The sequence below is a fragment of the Nerophis ophidion genome, linkage group LG15, assembly GCF_033978795.1.
Source record: "Nerophis ophidion isolate RoL-2023_Sa linkage group LG15, RoL_Noph_v1.0, whole genome shotgun sequence".
NCBI classification, from domain to species: Eukaryota; Metazoa; Chordata; class Actinopteri; order Syngnathiformes; family Syngnathidae; genus Nerophis; species Nerophis ophidion.
The window spans coordinates 43,767,144-43,789,300 of NC_084625.1; the positions used below are offsets into that span (position 1 = coordinate 43,767,144).

General features: G+C 37.4%; 2 protein-coding genes across 3 annotated transcripts in view; both read left to right on the forward strand.

Moving 5' to 3' along the window:
* LOC133569869 (zinc transporter ZIP12-like) overlaps positions 1-12,291 on the forward strand; it is a 26,468-nt gene extending 14,177 nt beyond the window's left edge. The window contains 5 exon segments of the mRNA XM_061922471.1: positions 3,185-3,215; positions 3,218-3,256; positions 3,329-3,487; positions 3,560-3,747; positions 11,519-12,291. Coding sequence (XP_061778455.1) covers positions 3,185-3,215; positions 3,218-3,256; positions 3,329-3,487; positions 3,560-3,747; positions 11,519-11,656 — 555 coding nt within the window. The 3' untranslated portion in view covers positions 11,657-12,291.
* Positions 12,292-15,633: 3,342 nt separating this feature from the next.
* Positions 15,634-22,157, forward strand: part of cacnb2a (calcium channel, voltage-dependent, beta 2a) — a 188,005-nt gene continuing 181,481 nt past the window's right edge. The window contains exon 1 of one of the 2 annotated variants that reach the window (XM_061922213.1): positions 15,634-19,479. In XM_061922213.1, the coding sequence (XP_061778197.1) occupies positions 19,444-19,479 (36 nt within the window). In that variant the 5' untranslated portion in view covers positions 15,634-19,443. The remainder of the gene's footprint in view (positions 19,480-22,157) is intronic. The other variant, XM_061922217.1, reaches the window with a different exon arrangement.

The window sequence follows — 22,157 nt, forward strand, 5'->3', positions numbered from 1 at the left end:
AATAAGCCACAGAGAAGACATTCATTTTTCTTGAATACATTACCGATGTATGTGAAACATTTACAGAAGAACCTCAACTTACGAGCTAGATTGGTTCCATGACCGAACTCATCAAAATTGTAATGGTGCTTGGCCCACTCAAAACAGCGCAGTTTTAACATGTAACATACCTTTTAAAAAGATAACAAACATTTAGATCAGAGGTCGGCAACCTTTACCACTCAAATAGCCATTTTGACCCGTTTCATATAATAAAAAAGACAATGGGAGCCGCAACCATTCTTGTGAATATCTGCTGATAATCACCCAGATAACAATAATAAGGGAGTGCTATGAAGCCATTGCCTTTGACGCCTTCAACAACATGAACAAACAACTTGGGAGCCTGTTGACATGTTTGAGGCTTCCGCATATACACGTACACGAATGCAAGGCATAGTTGTTCAACAGCCATACAGGTTACACTGAAGGTTGTGATATAAACAACTTAAACACTCTTACTAATATGCGCCACACTGTGAACCCACACCAAACAAGAATGGCAAACACATTTCGGGAGAACATCTGCACTGTAAGACAACATAAACACAACATAATTACCCAGAATCCCACGCATCCATGACACTTCATGATAGCAACAAACCCCGCCCACCTCAACCGACGCAGGAAGGGGGGGGGCGGAGTTTGGTGCTAGCGGGGTGTATAATATAGCCAGGAAGGGTCATGGATACGTGGGATTCTGGGTAATTGTTATGTTGTGTTTATGTTGCCTTACAGTGCAGATGTTCTCCCGAAATGTGTTTGTCATTCTTTTTTTGGTGTGGGTTCACAGTGTGGAGCATATTACTAAGAGTGTTGAAGTTGTTGCAGCTACACTGTGAACCCACACTGTGAACCCACACCAAACAAGAATGACAAACACATTTCGGGAGAACATCTGCACTGCAAGACAACATAAACACAACATAACAATTACCCGGAATCCCACGCATCCATGACACTTCCTGCTAGCACAAAACCCGGCCCACCTCAACCGACGCAGGAGGGGGGGGGGGGCGGAGCCTGGTGCTAGCGGGGTGTATAATATAGCCAGGAAGGGTCATGGATGCGTGGGATTCTGGGTGATTGTTATGTTGTGTTTATGTTGCCTTACAGTGCAGATGTTCTCCCGAAATGTGTTTGTCATTCTTTTTTTGTTGTGGGTTCACAGTGTGGCGCATATTACTAAGAGTGTTAAAGTTGTAGCAGCTACACTGTGAACCCACACCAAACAAGAATGACAAACACATTTCGGGAGAACATCTGCACTGTAAGACAACATAAACACAACATAACAATTACCCAGAATCCCACGCATCCATGACACTTCCTGCTAGCACCAAACCCCGCCCACCTCAACCGACGCACCGGGGGGGGGGGGGGGCGGAGTTTGGTGCTAGCGGGGTGTATAATATAGCCAGGAACTGTCATGGATGCGTGGGATTCTGGGTAATTGTTACACTGAAGGTTGTGATATAAACAACTTAAACACTCTTACTAATATGCGCCACACTGTGAACCCACACCAAACAAGAATGGCAAACACATTTCGGGAGAACATCTGCACTGTAAGACAACATAAACACAACATAACAATTACCCAGAATCCCACGCATCCATGACACTTCATGATAACAACAAACCCCGCCCACCTCAACCGACGCAGGAAGGGGGGGGGCGGAGTTTGGTGCTAGCGGGGTGTATAATATAGCCAGGAACTGTCATGGATGCGTGGGATTCTGGGTAATTGTTATGTTGTGTCTATGTTGCCTTACAGTGCAGATGTTCTCCCGAAATGTGTTTGTCATTCTTTTTTGGTGTGGGTTTGCAGTGTGGCGCATATTACTAAGAGTGTTAAAGTTGTTGCAGCTACACTGTGAACCCACACTGTGAACCCACACCAAACAAGAATGACAAAAACATTTTGGGTGAACATCTGCACTGTAAGACAACATAAACACAACATAACAATTACCCAGAATCCCACGCATCCATGACACATCCTGCTAGCACCAAACCCCGCCCACCTCAACCGACGCAGGAGGGGGGGGGGGGAGTTTGGTGCTAGCGGGGTGTATAATATAGCCAGGAAGTGTCATGGATGCGTGGGATTCTGGGTAATTGTCATGTTGTGTTTATGTTGCCTTACAGTGCAGATGTTCTCCCGAAATGTGTTTGTCATTCTTTTTTGGTGTGGGTTCACAGTGTGGCGAATATTAGTAAGAGTGTTAAAGCTGTTGCAGCTAAGCCACATCCAAAGCCAAAGAACCGCATGCGGCTCCGGAGCCGCGGGTTGCCAACCCCTGATTTAGATAATAAGTATTGTATGAAAAACAACACTATAGAATGTAATACTAACAGTTGCAGCATTTACCTTGAATGGTGGACTTCTGCAGTATTATAGTCTGCCAACGTTTGCCTTAGTTCCTAGTTTTGTCTGTTACCATGGTTGCTCATTAGTTTTTCAACCTGCCCCTTGTTTTCTACGCACACCTGTTGTTGCTGATGACTGCCTTATTTAAGCCTGCCCCCTTTTGTTATTTCGTCCTCGCTTCCCAATTTGCTCTCATGCAACAAGTGAGGACTGTTTTCCATGCTCTTACTCGCTAGCTTTCACGCTACGCTTTATTTATTCCTCGTTCTCATGTTTTGTTTTCCCTTTTTGTGCCTTTGTGCCAAGTGTTAGTGTATCTGTTTGTTTCCCTAGCTTCCATGCTAGCGCCTTTTGTTAGCCTTTTTCTGCCTAGCACCAGTATTTTTTGTTCTCAGCCTTTTATTAGTGAAATAAATTCTTTATTTCCTACCTTACGCTGTATTCTTGCCCGACGTAGCCACGGAAGAACATATTCGGCATCACTATGCCAACCAAGCGTCACAATAATTTTGCTTAGTTCAAATAAAATACCCATCCATCCATCCATCCATTTTCTACCGCTTGTTCCCTTTTGGGGTCGCGGGGGGCGCTGGCGCCTATCTCAGCTACAATCGGGCGGAAGGCGGGGTACACCCTGGACAAGTCGCCAAATAAAATACCCCTCATTTGTATTTTTTATTTTTTTTCTTGTTTTTGAACACTGACTTTTTGAAGTGTGTTTATTGATTATACCGTGTGGACATTAGTTCTGACCAACAATGTTTCCAGCAGGGATCAGTAGATGGCCTGGACTGTGCAGAAGTATCCCCGAGCACACAAACACACGGGAGTCTTCACGACAGAGTAAGATCGACACTTAAATGCAATATAGCGCCCTTTTTTTATGATAACTGATGTTATTTTTGGGCTTCTCAGGACCAGGGGTCCCTCTGCTCGCCATCATGGTGATTGTGGGCGACAGCCTTCATAATTTTGCAGACGGACTGGTCGTCGGCGCCGCCTTCTCCTCGTCCCCCGAGACCGGCATGGCGACGAGCGTGGCCATCCTGTGCCACGAGGTCCCACACGAGATGGGTGAGAGGTTTTTGCCGCGTTTTTTCCTTTCTCAGCACTTTGGCTTTGTTGACATGATCTCTGCCTGCCAAGGAGACTTTGCGGTGCTGCTGAGCTCTGGACTGCCCGTAAAGACGGCGGCGCTCATGAACTTGGTCAGCGCCCTGACCGCCTTCATGGGCCTCTACATCGGGCTCTTTGTCTCCGGCCAGATGGAGGTGCAGCAGTGGATCTTCGCCGTCACTGCTGGCATTTTCCTCTACGTGTCGCTGGTGGAAATGGTGAGTATTTGTCCAAAAACACGACACAAGTCACAGTTTTCATACGTCTGACGTTTTGTTGGATTATCATTCTTCATGATAACGTTTAATCAGTGTTGGGTTTCGACATTTATCTGACCATTGAATTTTGGTAATTTTACGACCAATATTCAAAAAACACAACATGCTTTTTGATTACCGTATTTCCTTGAATTGCCGCCAGGCTGCTAATTAATTTAAAACCTCTTCTCACTCCTGCGCTTACCAAATTCACGCAGTAAAGGTAAGCATGCACTAATTATTTTTTTAAATCTCTTCTCACTCCGGCACTTACCAAAGGCATGCAGTAAAAATTTGAGTGTTAATGTCAAGGTCAAATACCATGAGACATTATAAAGACACAAAAACAGAGAATAGAAGACAAACCAGTGATTGCTTTTCTCGTACGAGGAGAGAAACTGGAGCCAGTTGTCAGTTACAGGCTCCCAATTTACTCTGGAACTTTCTCCAGTCTCCTCGCCTTTTTAATTCATTTAGGGAAGCCCTTTCGGTACAAGCACGCACACACAGCTGCGCTCAGGGAGGGGGATTTACAGCTGTGTGGGATACCTAACCCCCGTGCTGATAACTAAACACAGGCAAATACATAGCAATAAAAAGATTAGCAACTTCCTGCATTGCTCTGGCCCATCTGCATGTTTAAGCGGGTAGGTCAACCTAAGTTCAATCTAACCTCAAGTTTCCTTTCTACTTGTCTACTCAATGCACAAAGCAATCCTATTTGAATAAAGTGAGATAACTTATTTACAATTAATCCAACAGTGATGTAAGATACCATCATGAAAAGCACACTTAATAAAAAAAACGTTATTATGGTCTTACCTTTTCTTATAAATGAAGTCCATGCGCAGCTCCTTCTGATCAAAAGCATCGATACCTTGTTTACAGAAGTCTTCCTTATATTTTTTCAGTTTTAAAAGTCTCTCTGTCTCGATGGAGATCTTCCTTTATTACCTCCTGCTTTGATTGAAAGTCCAGTTTAGAAAACTGCTATCAGACCGCTGCTATCAGTTAGCTCGGCTCCTCGGGTGCGGGCGACGACAAAATTATCCTCGGACAACTCCCCCTCCCGTTCTGCTCCGTGGGTGATCTTTTTATCCCACCCGCTGCCAGCATGAAGTGTTATTGTATAAATCAGGGTTCGGGAACCTTTTTGGCTGAGAGAGCCAAAAAGCCAAATATTTTAACATTTCCGTAAGAGCCATATAATATTTTTTTTTAACACTGAACACAACTAAACGCGTGCATTTTTGAGTAAGACCAACATTTCTAGAGTATAATACGTCTCTTATTCTTTGTAATAACATTGTTATTCTGAAGCTAACTGTGGAGGTGGCAGGACCGGCCTCGAAATCAGCGAGAGATGCGTAGATGGCCCACCTGAGCCTTGTTATCTAATCACCTGTCGCTCTGTTATAAGCAGCAGCTAGGAGGAGAGATGGGGTTGGGGCTGGAGCCAGAGCGCGAGCGAGAACAAAAGTGAAAAATACAATTGCTGGAAAGCAACTGAGGAACTTATAGAAAAATAAAACAATAGTGTAACCCTGAAACGGGCTCTTATGTCGGTGCTTGATGGTCTGAAGAACCCCCAGGTGGACAAGCCCCACCCTAACCAATAATAAATAAATAACTTCTTACCGCAACTTCTTGAACAGGTGCGGTAGTAAATGGGTGGATGGACTAAAAATGCATGAGAATGTTTTATGTTTTGAACATTATTTCTAACACTTATTACAAGTGGAATTATTCATTACTTATCATGTTAAACAATGTCAGCTCAGATTTATCCGAGAGCCAGATGCAGTCATCAAAAGAGCCACATCTGGCTCGCGAGCCATAGGTTCCCTACCCCTGGTATAAATAATACACTGGGTATTTAGGACTGGAACATGCTTTAATTCAGCCCGGTTGTTTAGATAGATAGATAGATAGATAGATAGATAGATAGATAGATAGATAGATAGTACTTTATTGATTCCTTCAGGAGAGTTCCTTCAGGATAATTAAAATTCCAGCAGCAGTGTACAGAGTTGTGATCAATTTAAAAAAAAGTAAAAACTAAATAATGGGAGTTTAAAAGGAAACAAAATAGAGAAATATTACAAAAAGAATAAAAACAATGGGAATAACAATATAACAGTAAAATACATAGCCTTTTACATAGCCAGTATAGGAGTGTCACATCCTAAAAGGTCTGTCGTGCATCCCCCGCGTCATATCCATCCCAGCACATATCACGTCACTCAGTGTCACTTCTTCTGCAGCCGAGTAGTCGCAAGAAGGATCACTAGCGCCCTCTACTACCAAGAGGCAGGAGTCATTTAATGACTCATATTTGACACACGCAGCTACGGTATATTAATAAAACATAGCTGCTTACTGTTCTTTTTAGCATACCGGTATTCAATAGCTTGGACCTTAAACCCTACTGAATAGCTCTTAATCTTCTTCCCTTTATGCAATTTCAAATTATTGAAATCAGCCTCCTCCATTTTGAAAATGATGACAGGGGAAGTGTCACTCGGGACGTGACAAGTTTGACCAGGCGGTAATACTAAGCATGCGAAATATGTTATGTCAGGTTGTGGCGTTGATTTGCCATTGAAATGTGGTCATTTGCCAACCAATATTCTACAAAACAAATATTACGTTTGAAACAATGTGCTTTTTGATTCCGTTTTGTTCAATGTCAGGTTCCGATGTCAAATTGACCATTGAATTTTGGGTCATTTTCCAACCAATATTCTACAACACAAATACAACGTTGAAACAACATTCTTTTTGAAGACATTATTTTTTTAATTTTTATTTTTTACCTTTGTCATGAAAAAGGGAGGTTTTTGTGGTTGGTGCACTAATTGTAAGTGTATATTGTGTTTTTTATGTTGATTTAATAAAAATAAAAATAAAAAATATATATATATATACATATTTTTTTTTTCTTAATACAAATTAATAAAAAATTCTTATGCGGCCGTGACCCGGTGGTTGAGGACCACTGTTCTACAACACAAATACAATGTTAAAAAAAACATGCTTTTTGATGACATTTATTAAATGCCAAGTTGTGACATTGATTTCACCATTGAATTTTGGTCATTTTCCAACCAATATTCTACAACACAAATACAACGTTGAAACAACATGCTTTTTGATTTTGTTTATTCAATGTCAGGTTGTGACATTGATTTTATTCGTTTCCCAAACAATATTCTAAAACACAAATACAACGTTGAAACAACATGCTTTTTGATGACGTTTATTCAATGTCAAATTGTGACGTTGATTTGACCATTGAATTTTGGTCATTTTCCGACCAATATTGTACAACACAAATACAACGTTGAAACAACATGCTTTTTGACAACGTTTAATCAATGTTGTGTTCTGACGTTAATTTGAACATTGACTTTTGTTCATTTCCCAACCAATATTCTACAACACGAATGCGATGTTAAAAAAAACATGCTTTTTGAAGATGTTTATTCAATGTCAAATTGTGACGTTGATTTGACCATTGAATTTTGGTCATTTTCCAACCAATATTCAACAATACAAATACAAAATTTGATACAACATGCTTTTTGACGACATTTATTCAATGCCAAGTTGTGACATTGATTTGACCATTGAATTTTGGTCGTTTTCCCACCAATATTCTACAACACAAATACAACGTTGAAACAACATGCTTTTTGACCACGTTTAATCAATGTTGGGTTCTGACGTTGATTTGACCATTGAATTTTTGATAATTTTCCAACTAATATTATGCATCACAAATACAATGTTGATAAAACATGGTTTTTGATGACAATTTGTTTAATGTTGTGTTGTGACATTGATTTGACCATTGATTTTTGGTCGTTTTCCAACCAATATACTACAACACAAATACAATGTTAAAAAAAAACATGCTTTGTGACAACGTTAATTCAATGTCAGATTGTGACGTTGATTAACCATTGAAATTTGGTCATTTCCCAACCAATATTCTCGAACAGAAATACAATATTGAAACAACATGCTTTTTGATTACTTTCATTCGATGTCAGGTTGTGAGGTTGATTTGACCATTACATTTTGGTCTTTTTCCAACCAATATTATATAATACAAATACAACGTTGAACTAACACATTTGTTGACGACGTTTAATCAATGTTGGGTTTTGACATTGATTTGACCATTGAAATTTGGTCATTTTCCAACCAATATTATATAACACAAATACAACGTTGAAACAACATTCTTTTTGACGGCATTTATTCAATGTCAAGTTGTGACTTTGAGTTGACCATTGAATTTTGGTCGTTTTCCAAACAATATTTTAAAACACAAATACAACGTTGAACTAACATATTTGTTGACAATGTTTAATCAATGTCGGGTTTCGACATTGATTTCACCATTGAATTTTGGTCCTTGCCCAAACAATATTCTACAACACAAACAAAACTTTGAAACAACATGCTTTTTTGACAACGTTTAATCAATGTTGGCTTCTGACGTTGATTTGACCATTGAAAATTGGTCGTTTTACGACCAATATCCTACAACACAAATACGACGTTGAAACAACATGCTTTTTGATGACATTTATTCAATGTCAAGTTGTGACTTTGAGTTGACCATTGAATTTTGATCGTTTTCCAACCAATATTCTACAACACAAATAGAATGACGTTTATTCAATGTCAGGTTGTGACATTTATTTGACCGTTGAAACAACATACTTTTTGATGAAGTTAATTCAATGTCAGGTAGTGACGTTGAATTAACCATTAAAATTTGGTCATTTTCCAACCAATATTCTACAACACAAATACAACGTTGAAACAACATGCTTTTTGATAATGTTTATTCAATGTCAAATTGTGACGTTGCTTTGACCATTGAATTTTGGTCATTTTCCGACCAATATTCTACAACACAAATACAACGTTGAAACAACATTCTTTTTGACAACGTTTGAGCAATGTTGGGTTGTGACGTCAATTTGAACATTGACTTTTGGTCATTTCCCAACCAATATTCTACAACACGAATGTGATGTTAAAAAAAACATGCTTTTTGATGACGTTTATTCAATGTCAAATTGTGACGTTGATTTGACCATTGAATTTTTGTCATTTTCCCACCAATATTCTACAACACAAATATGACGTTGAAACAACATGCTTTTTGACGACGTTAAATCAATGTTGGGTTCTGACGTTGATTTGACCATTGAAATTTGGTCATTTTCCAACCAATATTCTACAACAAAAATACAATATTGAAACAACATGCTTTTTGATGACATTTATTAAATGCCAAGTTGTGACATTGATTTCACCATTGAATTTTGGTCATTTTCCAACCGATATTCTACAACACAAACAGAACGTTGAAACAACATGCCTTTTGACAACGTTTAATCAATGTCAGGTTCTGACATTGATTTGAATATTGAATTTTGGTCGTTTTCCAACCAATATTGTACAACACAAATACAATGTTAAAAAAAACATGCTTTTTGATGACGTTTATTCAATGTCAGGTTGTGACATTTATTTGACCGTTGAAATTTGGTCATTTTCCAACCAATATTCTACAACACAAATACAACGTTGAAACAACATGCTTTTTGATAACGTTCATTCAATGTCAAATTGTGACGTTGATTTGAACATTGAATTTTGGTAATTTTCCGACCAATATTTTACAACACAAATACAACGTTGAAACAACCTGCTTTTTGATGACGTTTAATCAATGTTGGGTTCTGACGTTGATTTGACCATTGAATTTTGGTCATTTTCCAACCAATATTCTACAACACAAATACAATGTTAAAAAAACATGGTTTTTGACAACGTTTAATCAATGTTGGCTTCTGACGTTGATTTGACCATTAAATATTGGTCGTTTTACAACCAATATTCTACAACACAAATTCAATGTTTCAACAACATGCTTTTTGACCACGGTTAATCAATGTTGTGTTCTGACGTTAATTTGAACATTGACTTTTGGTCATTTCCCAACCGATATTCTACAACACAAATACAACGTTGAAACAACCTGCTTTTTGACAACATTTAATCAATGTTGGGTTCTGACGTTGATTTGACCATTGAATTTTGGTCATTTTCTGACCAATATTCTACAACACAAATACAACGTTGAAACAACATGCTTTTTGATGACGTTTATTCAATGTCAAATTGTGACGTTGATTTGACCATTGAATTTTGGTCATTTTCCCACCAATATTCTACAACACAAATACAACATTGAAACAACATGCTTTTTGACGACGTTTAATCAATGTTGGGTTCTGACGTTGATGTGACCATTGAATTTTGGTCATTTTCCAACCAATATTCTACAACACAAATACAATGTTAAAAAAACATGGTTTTTGATGACATTTATTCAATGTCAAATTGTGGCGTTGATTTGACCATTGAATTTTGGTCATTTTCCCACCAATATTCTACAACACAAATACAACATTGAAACAACATGCTTTTTGATGATGTTTAATCAATGTTGGGTTCTGGCGGTGATCCGACCATTGAAATTTGGTCATTCCCCAACCAATATCATACAAAACAAATACAACATTGAAACAACATACTTTTTGACTGTCAGGCTTGGACTAGGATTGAGTGTGCTCCTTCGACGCAGAGGGTATATGGGACGAGCCAGGCGTGAATTAAGGTACATGATGTTTTATTGGGATTCTAAATACAAAAATAAACAAACCAAGGGCGCTCACAAAGAGGTATAAAATTTGGCTACAAAAATACAATCAGGAAAACAAAACAACTGCTCGATGGCATGAAAGACAATGAACTAACTTAAACTTGCACTGTGGCAAAACTATGAATAACTAACAAAAAAAAAACTTACTGTGACAGGTACAAGGGGCATGGATTGCAAGGTAATTGAGGGTGCGTGAAGGCATGAAGCAGAATGCAAATAGCAAAGTTCCCAGGACGAGGACAGAAACAGAATGATATAAATAGCAGCTATGATGATTAGAAACAGGTGTGGGACTGAGGGCTGGGCGTGACTTGGAGACCAGGTGGAAACTAATGGGTTACTATGGAAAAACAAAACCAGGAAGTGTAAAACGGGAAACAAGAGTCCAAAAACAAAACCATAACATGACAAAACAAGATCCATAGGTGTGACATTGACAACGTTTAATCAATTTTGGGTTGTGACGTTGTTTTGAAATTTGGTCATTTTCCAACCAACCACATGGATCCAACATTAAAAACATCAGCGTTGTCTCAATTTACAAATACAACTATTTTGCTTCGTTGTTTTCCAGTCAGTTTTTAAAGGACATAATCAACGTAGCATCAATGTCTTGTGCCTGCTGGGTAGTTGATGATTAGTGGGGCGGTTTAGCTCGGTTGGTAGAGTGGCCGTGCCAGCAACTTGAGGGTTGCAGGTTCGATTCCCGCTTCTGCCAACCTAGTCACTGCCGTTGTGTCCTTGGGCAAGACACTTTACCCACCTGCTTCCAGTGCCACCCACACTGGTTTGAATGTAACTTAGATATTGGGTTTCACTATGTAAAGCGCTTTGAGTCACTTGAGAAAAAGCGCTATATAAATATAATTCACTTCACTTCACTAGTGAGTGCTTGGGATCATCTAAAAAAACAGATTTCAAGTGTGACTAAAAACTGTAAAAAAAAAAAACATAACGGAAAATCTTTCTGTCTTTCCTCAGCTTCCTCAAATGAGTCGAGTGAGCAGCAGCCGTCCTCGCCTGCTCTTCCTGCTGCAGAACGTCGGCCTGTTGTCGGGTTGGTCGTGTCTTCTGCTGCTGGCGCTCTTTGAACATCAGCTCACCTTTCAAGATGGCTGACATTGACGCACCTTGTTTAATGTGCGACGTATCGATTCTTCACGTCGCGTCGCTCGCTTTATACAACAATAGAGCTTGAACAATCATTCCGCCTTAACGCCATAATTCCAAGGTGTCCATAATTAGGGCTGAGACATTTATTCATACAAATGTACTTTTATCAATGAAGGAATAATTTAGCGTCGTCATCGGGACGTCGTGCGTAACAAACTAACCTGTTCTTCCCGCGGTTCGTTCTCTGAATGACCACAACATGGGGCCAAAGAATGTTGTGACTGCCAGCACTCTGAGAAACATTACGCGATTAATAAACAACGAAGAAGTCGAGGATTATTTTGATCAACGTTTCTTAATTGTGATTGACTAATCTAATGAAAGGGACGAATAAAACTGAAAAATTATGTTTTTTTGTTTTGTTTTCCACCGACCTGCATGACGAATAAGTCCAAGTCTGGCCGTCATGATTCATCCGACCAGACTTTGCACAACAGTTTCTTTCTTCGCAAAGTGCAAAGTCATGCCTTGTGTTTTTATTCCTCCTCCTCGTTTATTGGCCTTCCTGAGTCTCGCTCGTACAATAGCAGGAAGTCTTATTTTTGCTCTTCTGCGCTGAGGAAATCCCTTCGGCTTTTTTTTTTTCTGTGTGCGTGGTTCCGTTTTCCGAACCATGTTTTGGCACGCGCACGTCGTTTCAAGGCAAAGCTGCCAGGTGGAGGAAGGAAGAGTTTTTAACTCTCACTTGGTCACGAGGTCAAACGATGGGAACATGGAAAGTCAAAACAGGAAATTCGAGCGTTTTCATCTTTGAAAGCATTCGAGAGAGGAAAAAAAGTGAAGCGAATTATATTTACAAACCCCGTTTCCATATGAGTTGGGAAATTGTGTTTGATGTAAATATAAACGGAATACAATGATTTGCAAATCATTTTCAACCCATATTCAGTTGAATATGCTACAAAGACAACATATTTGATGTTCAAACTGATAAACATTTCTTTTTGGCAAATAATCATTAACTTTAGAATTTGATGCCAGCAACACGTGACAAAGAAGTTGGGAAAGGTGGCAATAAATACTGATAAAGTTGAGGAATGCTCATGAAACACTTATTTGGAACATCCCACAGGTGTGCAGGCTAATTGGGAACAGGTGGGTGCCATGATTGGGTATAAAAACAGCTTCCCAAAAAATGTGCACCCCTTTGTCCACAACTGCGTGAGCAAATAGTCAAACAGTTTAAGAACAACGTTTCTCAAAGTTAAAGCTCTACTATGCAAAGCAAAAGCCATTTATCAACAACATCCAGAAACGCCCCCAGCTTCTCTGGGCCCGAGATCATCTAAGACGGACTGATGCAAAGTGGAAAAGTGTTTTGTGGTCTGACGAGTCCACATTTCAAATTGTTTTTGGAAACTATGGACATTTGTGTCCTCGGGAACAAAGAGGAAAAGAACTATCTGGATTGTTATAGGCGCAAAGTTCAAAAGGCAGCATCTGTGATGGGTATGGGGGTGAATTAGTGAGAATGGGAAAGAATTCCACCTAAAAAACTCCAAAAATGTGTCTCCTCAGTTCCCAAACGTTTATTGAGTGTTGTTAAAAGAAAAGGTGATGTAACACAGTGGTGAACATGCCCTTTCCCAACTACTTTGGCACGTGTTGCAGCCATGAAATTCTAAGATAATTATTATTTGCAAAAAAATAAAATAATAAAGTTTATGGGTTTGAACATCAAATATCTTGTCTTTGTAGTGCATTCAATTGAATATGGGTTGAAAATGATTTGCAAATCATTGTATTCCGTTTATATTTACATCTAACACAATTTCCCAAATCCTATGGAAACGGGGTTTGTATATAGCAGTTTTTCTCTAGTGACTCAAAGCGCTTTTACATTGTGAAACCCAATATCTAAGCTCCATTTAAACCAGTGTGGGTGGCACTGGGAGCAGGTGGGCAAAGGGTCTTGCCCAAGGACACAACGGCTGTGACTAGGATGGCGGAAGCCGGGATCGAACCTGGAACCCTCTAGTTGCTGGCATGGCCACTCAATCAACCAAGCTACACCGCCCCTAAAAAAAACATTTGTTATTGGATATCATGTCTGCTCTCTGCTAAAAAAAAAACTACTGTTAAAATTGCAGCTGCAATTAAAACCACAAGGGGGCCACAACGAGTCGCACATTTTTATAGTTTATTTTCTCTCTCACTTTGGCCAAATCGCCCTAAACGACTTTTGCTTTTCACTTCCCAAAGTGAAATTAGAAGACAAAAAATAGCATCGCACATTTTGACCGTAGAGAAGTATTTGTATGTGTTGTTATGATTTTATATAAGAATGGATGGATGGACTTTAAATTATGGATAGCTTTGTTGCTATCCTGATGTTGGAGTCACGCCCACTTTGACGTCACAAAGCCACACCTTCCTCTGTGAGACACACAATTTTTGTTTCATCTTTAGTGCTTATTTGACTTAGACTTCTTTTTTATTGTCATTCAAATTTGAACTTTACAGTACAGATAAGAACGGAATTTTGTTGCATTGGCTCTGTTTATTATTGCTGTAGACCAGGGGTCACCAACGTGGTGCCCGTGGGCACCAGGTCGCCCGCTGGCCTGTTCTAAAAATAGCTCAAATAGTAGCACTTACCAGTGAGCTGCCTCTATTTTTTAAATGTTATTTATTCACTAGCAAGCTGGTCTCGCTTTGGTCGACATTTTTAATTCTAAGAGAGACAAAACTCAAATAGAATTTGAAAATCCAAGAAAATATTTTAAAGACTTGGTCTTCACTTGTTTAAATAAATTCATTAATTTTTTTTACTTAGCTTCTCATAACTTTCAGAAAGACAATTTTTGAGAAAAAATACAACCTTAAAAATGATTTTAGGATTTTTAAACACATATACCTTTTTACCTTTTAAATTCCTTCCTCTTCTTTCCTGACAATTTAAATCAATGTTCAAGTATTTATTTATTTTTTTTATTGTAAAGAATAATAAATACATTTGAATTTAATTCTTCATTTTAGCTTCTGTTTTTTTGACGAACTTATTATGATTGAAATTTAAAAAAAATATTTGTCTTTGTTAGAAATACAGCCTGCGATGAGGTGGCGACTTGTCCAGGGTGTACGCCGCCTTCCGCTCGATTGTAGCTGAGATAGGCACCAGACCCCAAATGGAATAAGCGGTAGAAATAGATGGATGGATGGATAGAAATATAGCTTGGTCCAATTTGTTATATATTCCAACAACGTGCAGATTGGATTTTAACCTATTTAAAACATGTCATCAAAATTCAAAAATTAATCTTAATCAGGAAAAATTACTAATGATGTTCCATAAATTCTTTTTAAAAAAAAAATCAAAAATATTCGAATTTAGCTAGTTTTTCTCTTCTTTTTTTCGGTTGAATTTTGAATTTTAAAGAGTCGAAATATATTTATAAAAATATTTATCTGTTTCTATATAGATGATCAGTGTTTCCACAAAGTTAAATATCATTAATTATTAATAACAACATAGAGTTAAAGGTAAATTGAGCAAATTGGCTATTTCTGGCAATTTATTGAAGTGTGTATCAAACTGGTAGCCCTTCGCATTAATCAGTACCCAAGTAGTAGCTCTTGCTTTCAAAAAGGTTGGTGACCCCTGCTGTAGACCATGTCCAACGTGCTTCCACCCCTGGTTGCAAAATTCACATATTGATGGAAATGAGGGAACACAGTTTTTATGATAGCTTTATTAAAGTCCTTGGCCACGATGAAAACTCCCTCTGGATGTATAGATTGCAGTTCATTGATGGTGAATGTTGTCTGTCTATCTGTGTTGGCCCTGTAATGAGGTAGCAACTTGTCCAGGGTGTACACCGCCTTCCGCCTGATTGTAGCTGAGATAGGCTCCAGCGCCCCCCGCAACCCCGAAGGGAATAAGCGGTAGAAAATTAATAGGTGGATGGAAATACATATAAGTGATGAAAGAACGGATGTTATGTTCACTCATTAATGATGGATGGATGATTTATGGAAGGGTGAATGAATGGAAGGATAAATGGATGGATGGAAAGATGCATTAATAATGAAAGCGGATGGATGATGTAAAAATGAATGGATGTTTCGATGAGATAGATGATGGATGGATGAAAGGTAGACCGATGGAAGACTAATGGATGTTGGATGGTCGATGGAAAAAAGGATAAATGTAAGAAGGGATGATTGTTGGAAAGATTAAAGGATGAATAGATGGATGATTATGGAAAAATGGATGACAAATGGGTTATGGATCGATGAAAGGGTGGATGGAAGGATGACCGACAGAAGACTCTTCGGCTGGAAGGATGAAAAGTTGGATGGATGAATGGATTAATGGACAGATGATGCATTGATGACAGAGAGGTGATTGATGGATTGATGGATGTTGGATGGAAAAAAGGATGAAAAGGTGGATTGTAATGTTAGACAGATGAAAGGATAAATAGATGGAGGGATGGTGGAAGGATGGATGGAAATATATATATAAGTGATGAAAGAATGGATGTTGTGTTCACTCATTGATGATGGATGGATGATTTATGGAAGGATGAATGAATGGAAGGATAAATGAATGGATGGAAAGATGCATGAATAATGAAAGAATGGATGAATGATGTAATAATGAATAATGATGACAGATGGATGATGGATGGATGAAAGGTTGACCGATGAAAGACTAATGGATGTTGGATGGTCGATGGAAAAAAGGATAAATGTAAGAAGGGATGATTGTTGGAAAGATGAAAGGATGAATAGATGGATGATTATGGAAAAATGGATGACAAATGGGTGATGGATCGATGAAAGGGTGGATGGAAGGATGACCGATGGAAGCCTGTTTGGCTGGAAGGATGAAGGGTTGGATGGATTAATGGACGGATGATGGATGATAAAGGCAAACAATTATGAAAGGTGGAATGGATAGATGTTGGAGGGGTGAAAGGAGAAATAGATGGATGAATGGATAGATGGATGATAAATGAAAGGATGGATAGATGGATGTAAATATATATAAGTGATGATAGAATGGATGTTATGTTCACTCATTGATGATGGATGGATGATTTATGGGAGGATGACTAAATGGAAGGATAAATGGATGGGTGGAAAGATGTATGAATAATGAAAGAATGGATGGATGATGTAATAATAAATGGATGTTTCGATGACAGATGGATGATGGATGGATGAAAGGTTGACCGATGGAAGACTAATGGATGTTGGATGGTCGATGGAAAAAAGGATAAATGTAAGAAGGGATGATTGTTGGAAAGATGAAAGAATGAATAGATGGATGATTATGGAAGAACGGATGACAAATGGGTGATGGATCGATGAAAGGGTGGATGGAAGGATGACCGACGGAAGACTCTTTGGCTGGAAGGATGAAAAGTTGGATGGATGAATGGATTAATGGATGGATGATGGATTGATGACAGATAGATGGATTTTGGATGGAAAAAATGATGAAAGGTGGAATGTATAGATGTTGGACGGATGATAGGATAAATAGATGGAGGGATGGTGGAAGGATGAATGGAAGGATGGATGATAAATGAAAGGATGGATAGATGGATGGAAATATATGTAAGTCATGAAAGAACGGATGTTATGTTCACTCATTGATGATGGAGGGATGATTTATGGGAGGATGAATGAATGGAAGGATAAATGGATGGGTGGAAAGATGCATGAATAATGAAAGAATGGAAGGATGGATGATGTAATAATGAATGGATGTTTCGATGATGGATGGATGATGGATGAATGAAAGGTTGACCGATGGAAGACTAATGGATGTTGGATGGTCGATGGAAAAAAGGATAAATGTAAGAAGGGATGATTGTTGGAAAGATGAAAGGATGAATAGATGGATGATTATGGAAAGATGGATGTCAAATGGGTGATGGATCAATGAAAGGATGACCGATGGAAGACTATTTGGCTGGAAGGATGAAAAATTGGATGGATGAATGGATTAATGGATGGATGATGGATTGATGACAGATAGATGGATTTTGGATGGAAAAAATGATGAAAGGTGGAATGTATAGATGTTGGACGGATGATAGGATAAATAGATGGAGGGATGGTGGAAGGATGAATGGAAGGATGGATGATAAATGAAAGGATGGATAGATGGATGGAAATATATGTAAGTCATGAAAGAACAGATGTTATGTTCACTCATTGATGATGGAGGGATGATTTATGGGAGGATGAATGAATGGAAGGATAAATGGATGGGTGGAAAGATGCATGAATAATGAAAGAATGGAAGGATGGATGATGTAATAATGAATGGATGTTTCGATGATGGATGGATGATGGATGGATGAAAGGTTGACCGATGGAAGACCAATGGATGTTGGATGGTCGATGGAAAAAAGGATAAATGTAAGAAGGGATGATTGTTGGAAAGATGAAAGGATGAATAGATGGATGATTATGGAAAGATGGATGTCAAATGGGTGATGGATCAATGAAAGGATGACCGATGGAAGACTATTTGGCTGGAAGGATGAAAAATTGGATGGATGAATGGATTAATGGACGGATGATGGATTGATGACAGATAGATGGATTTTGGATGGAAAAAATGATGAAAGGTGGAATGTATAGATGTTGGACGGATGATAGGATAAATAGATGGAGGGATGGTGGAAGGATGAATGGAAGGATGGATGATAAATGAAAGGATGGATAGATGGATGGAAATATATGTAAGTCATGAAAGAATGGATGTTATGTTCACTCATTGATGATGGAGGGATGATTTATGGGAGGATGAATGAATGGAAGGATAAATGGATGGGTGGAAAGATGCATGAATAATGAAAGAATGGAAGGATGGATGATGTAATAATGAATGGATGTTTCGATGATGGATGGATGATGGATGGATGAAAGGTTGACCGATGGAAGACCAATGGATGTTGGATGGTCGATGGAAAAAAGGATAAATGTAAGAAGGGATGATTGTTGGAAAGATGAAAGGATGAATAGATGGATGATTATGGAAAGATGGATGTCAAATGGGTGATGGATCAATGAAAGGATGACCGATGGAAGACTATTTGGCTGGAAGGATGAAAAATTGGATGGATGAATGGATTAATGGACGGATGATGGATTGATGACAGAGAGATGATTAATGGATGTTGGCTGGAAAAAAGGATGAAAGGTGGAATAGATAAATGTTGGACGGATGAAAGGATAAATTGATGGACGAATGATGGATGGAAGGATGAATGGACAGATGGATGATAAATGAAAGGATGAATAGATGGATGGAAATATATATATATATATATAAGTGATGAAAGAACCGATGTTATGTCACTAGTTGATGATGGATGGATGAATGAATGGAAGGATAAATGGATGGATGGAAAGATGCATGAGTAATGAAGGAATGGATGGATGATGTAATAATGAATGGATGTTTCGATGCTGGATGGATGCTTGATGACAGACAGATGAGAGGATGGATGATAGATAGATGATGGGTGGATTTTGGATGTAAAAAACGCTTGAAGGTGGATGACAGAGGGATGGAAGGACGGATGGTTGAAAGTTGGATGATGAGTGGATGAGTGGATGAGTGGATGCTTTATGAGCAGCAAGAGTGGGCAGCGGAGCGGTGATGAAGATGACTGTTGCATCATCCTCTTCATCATGTCCTCAGAGGCTCCTCCTGCTGGCAGACAGAAGATGTTGGTGCTCGCAGGAAAGTAAGAAAGAAGAGCAAGATGGAGACAGACGCTGAGGAGCAGATGATGTTGCAAGTAAGTTCTTCTAGCAGATCACATCCACGCTCACGAACATGGACATGCACGTTTATTTCTTCTCAACAAATAACTGACTGACTCCTCATCTTGACAACATTCATACTTTCTAGACCTGAATGATTGACACTTACTTGTACAAATACTTTTATACCACAGTTACTTGTACAAATACTTTTATACCACAGTTACTTGTACAAATACTTTTATACCACACTTACTTGTACAAATACTTTTATACCACAGTTACTTGTACAAATACTTTTATACCACACTTACTTGTACAAATACTTTTATACCACAGTTACTTGTTTACATACTTTCATACCACAGTTACTTGTACAAATACTTTTATACCACACTTACTTGTACAAATACTTTTATACCACACTTACTTGTACAAATACTTTTATACCACAGTTACTTGTTTACATACTTTCATACCACAGTTACTTGTACAAATACTTTCATACCACAGTTACTTGTACAAATACTTTTATACCACAGTTACTTGTTTACATACTTTCATACCACAGTTACTTGTACAAATACGTTCATACCACAGTTACTTGTACAAATACTTTTATGCCACAGTTACTTGTACAAATACTTTTATACCACAGTTACTTCTACAAATACTTTTATACCACAGTTACTTGTACAAATACTTTTATACCACACTTACTTGTACAAATACTTTTATACCACAGTTACTTGTTTACATACTTTCATACCACAGTTACTTGTACAAATACTTTTATACCACACTTACTTGTACAAATACTTTTATACCACACTTACTTGTACAAATACTTTTATACCACAGTTACTTGTTTACATACTTTCATACCACAGTTACTTGTACAAATACTTTCATACCACAGTTACTTGTACAAATACTTTTATACCACAGTTACTTGTTTACATACTTTCATACCACAGTTACTTGTACAAATACGTTCATACCACAGTTACTTGTACAAATACTTTTATGCCACAGTTACTTGTACAAATACTTTTATACCACAGTTACTTCTACAAATACTTTTATACCACAGTTACTTGTACAAATACTTTTATACCACAGTTACTTGTACAAATACTTTTATGCCACAGTTACTTGTACAAATATTTTTATACCACAGTTACTTCTACAAATACTTTTATACCACAGTTACTTGTACAAATACTTTTATACCACAGTTACTTGTACAAATACTTTTATACCACAGTTACTTGTACAAATACTTTTATACCACACTTACTTGTACAAATACTTTTATACCACAGTTACTTGTTTACATACTTTCATACCACAGTTACTTGTACAAATACTTTCATACCACAGTTACTTGTACAAATACTTTTATACCACAGTTACTTGTACAAATACTTTTACACTACAGTTACTTGTACACATTTTATACCACAGTTACTTGTTTACATACTTTCATACCACAGTTACTTGTACAAATACGTTCATACCACAGTTACTTGTACAAATACTTTTATGCCACAGTTACTTGTACAAATACTTTTATACCACAGTTACTTCTACAAATACTTTTATACCACAGTTACTTGTACAAATACTTTTATACCACAGTTACTTGTACAAATACTTTTATACCACAGTTACTTGTACAAATACTTTTATACCACAGTTACTTGTACAAATACTTTTATACCACACTTACTTGTACAAATACTTTTATACCACAGTTACTTGTTTACATACTTTCATACCACAGTTACTTGTACAAATACTTTCATACCACAGTTACTTGTACAAATACTTTTATACCACAGTTACTTGTACACATACTTTTATACCACAGTTACTTGTACAAATACTTTTATACCACAGTTACTTGTACAAATACTTTTATACCACAGTTACTTGTTCAACATCGAACAAACCTGCATGTTATGTTATTGTCAAAACATGCATTTTATGTTCACTGTAAAAACATGCATGTTTTATTTGTTGTAAAAATGCACATTTGATATTCACGATAAAAACATACCTTTAAAATTTATTGTAAAAACATGCATTTTAGACTTATGATAAAGACATACAAGTTATAGCTATTGTAAACACATGCATTTTATATTTGTTGTAAAAACATGAATGTTTTATCCATGATAAAAACATGCATGTTGTATCAATGGTAAAAACATGCATTTTGTATTCATTGTAAAAAAAAAAATGCACGTTACATTCATGGTAAAAACATGCATTTATATTAGTTGTAAAAACATACATTTTTGTATCCATTGTAAAACATCCATGTTATATTCATTTTAAAAACATACATTGTATTATCACTGTACAAACATGCATTTATATTAATTGTAAAAACATATATTTGAGATTCATTATAAAAACATGCATTTATATTTATTGTAAAAACATTCATTTATATTCATTGCATAAACATTCATTTATAATAATTTTAAAACATACATTTTATGTTCATTGTAAACACATACATTTTATATTTATTGTAAAACCATGCATTTATATTCATTGAAAAAACATACATTGATATTTGTTGTAAAAACATACTTTTTATATTTATTGTAAAAACATGCATGTTATATTCAGGGTAAAAACATACATTTTATATTCATTGTAAAACATACATGTTATATTGATTTTAAAAACCTACATTGTA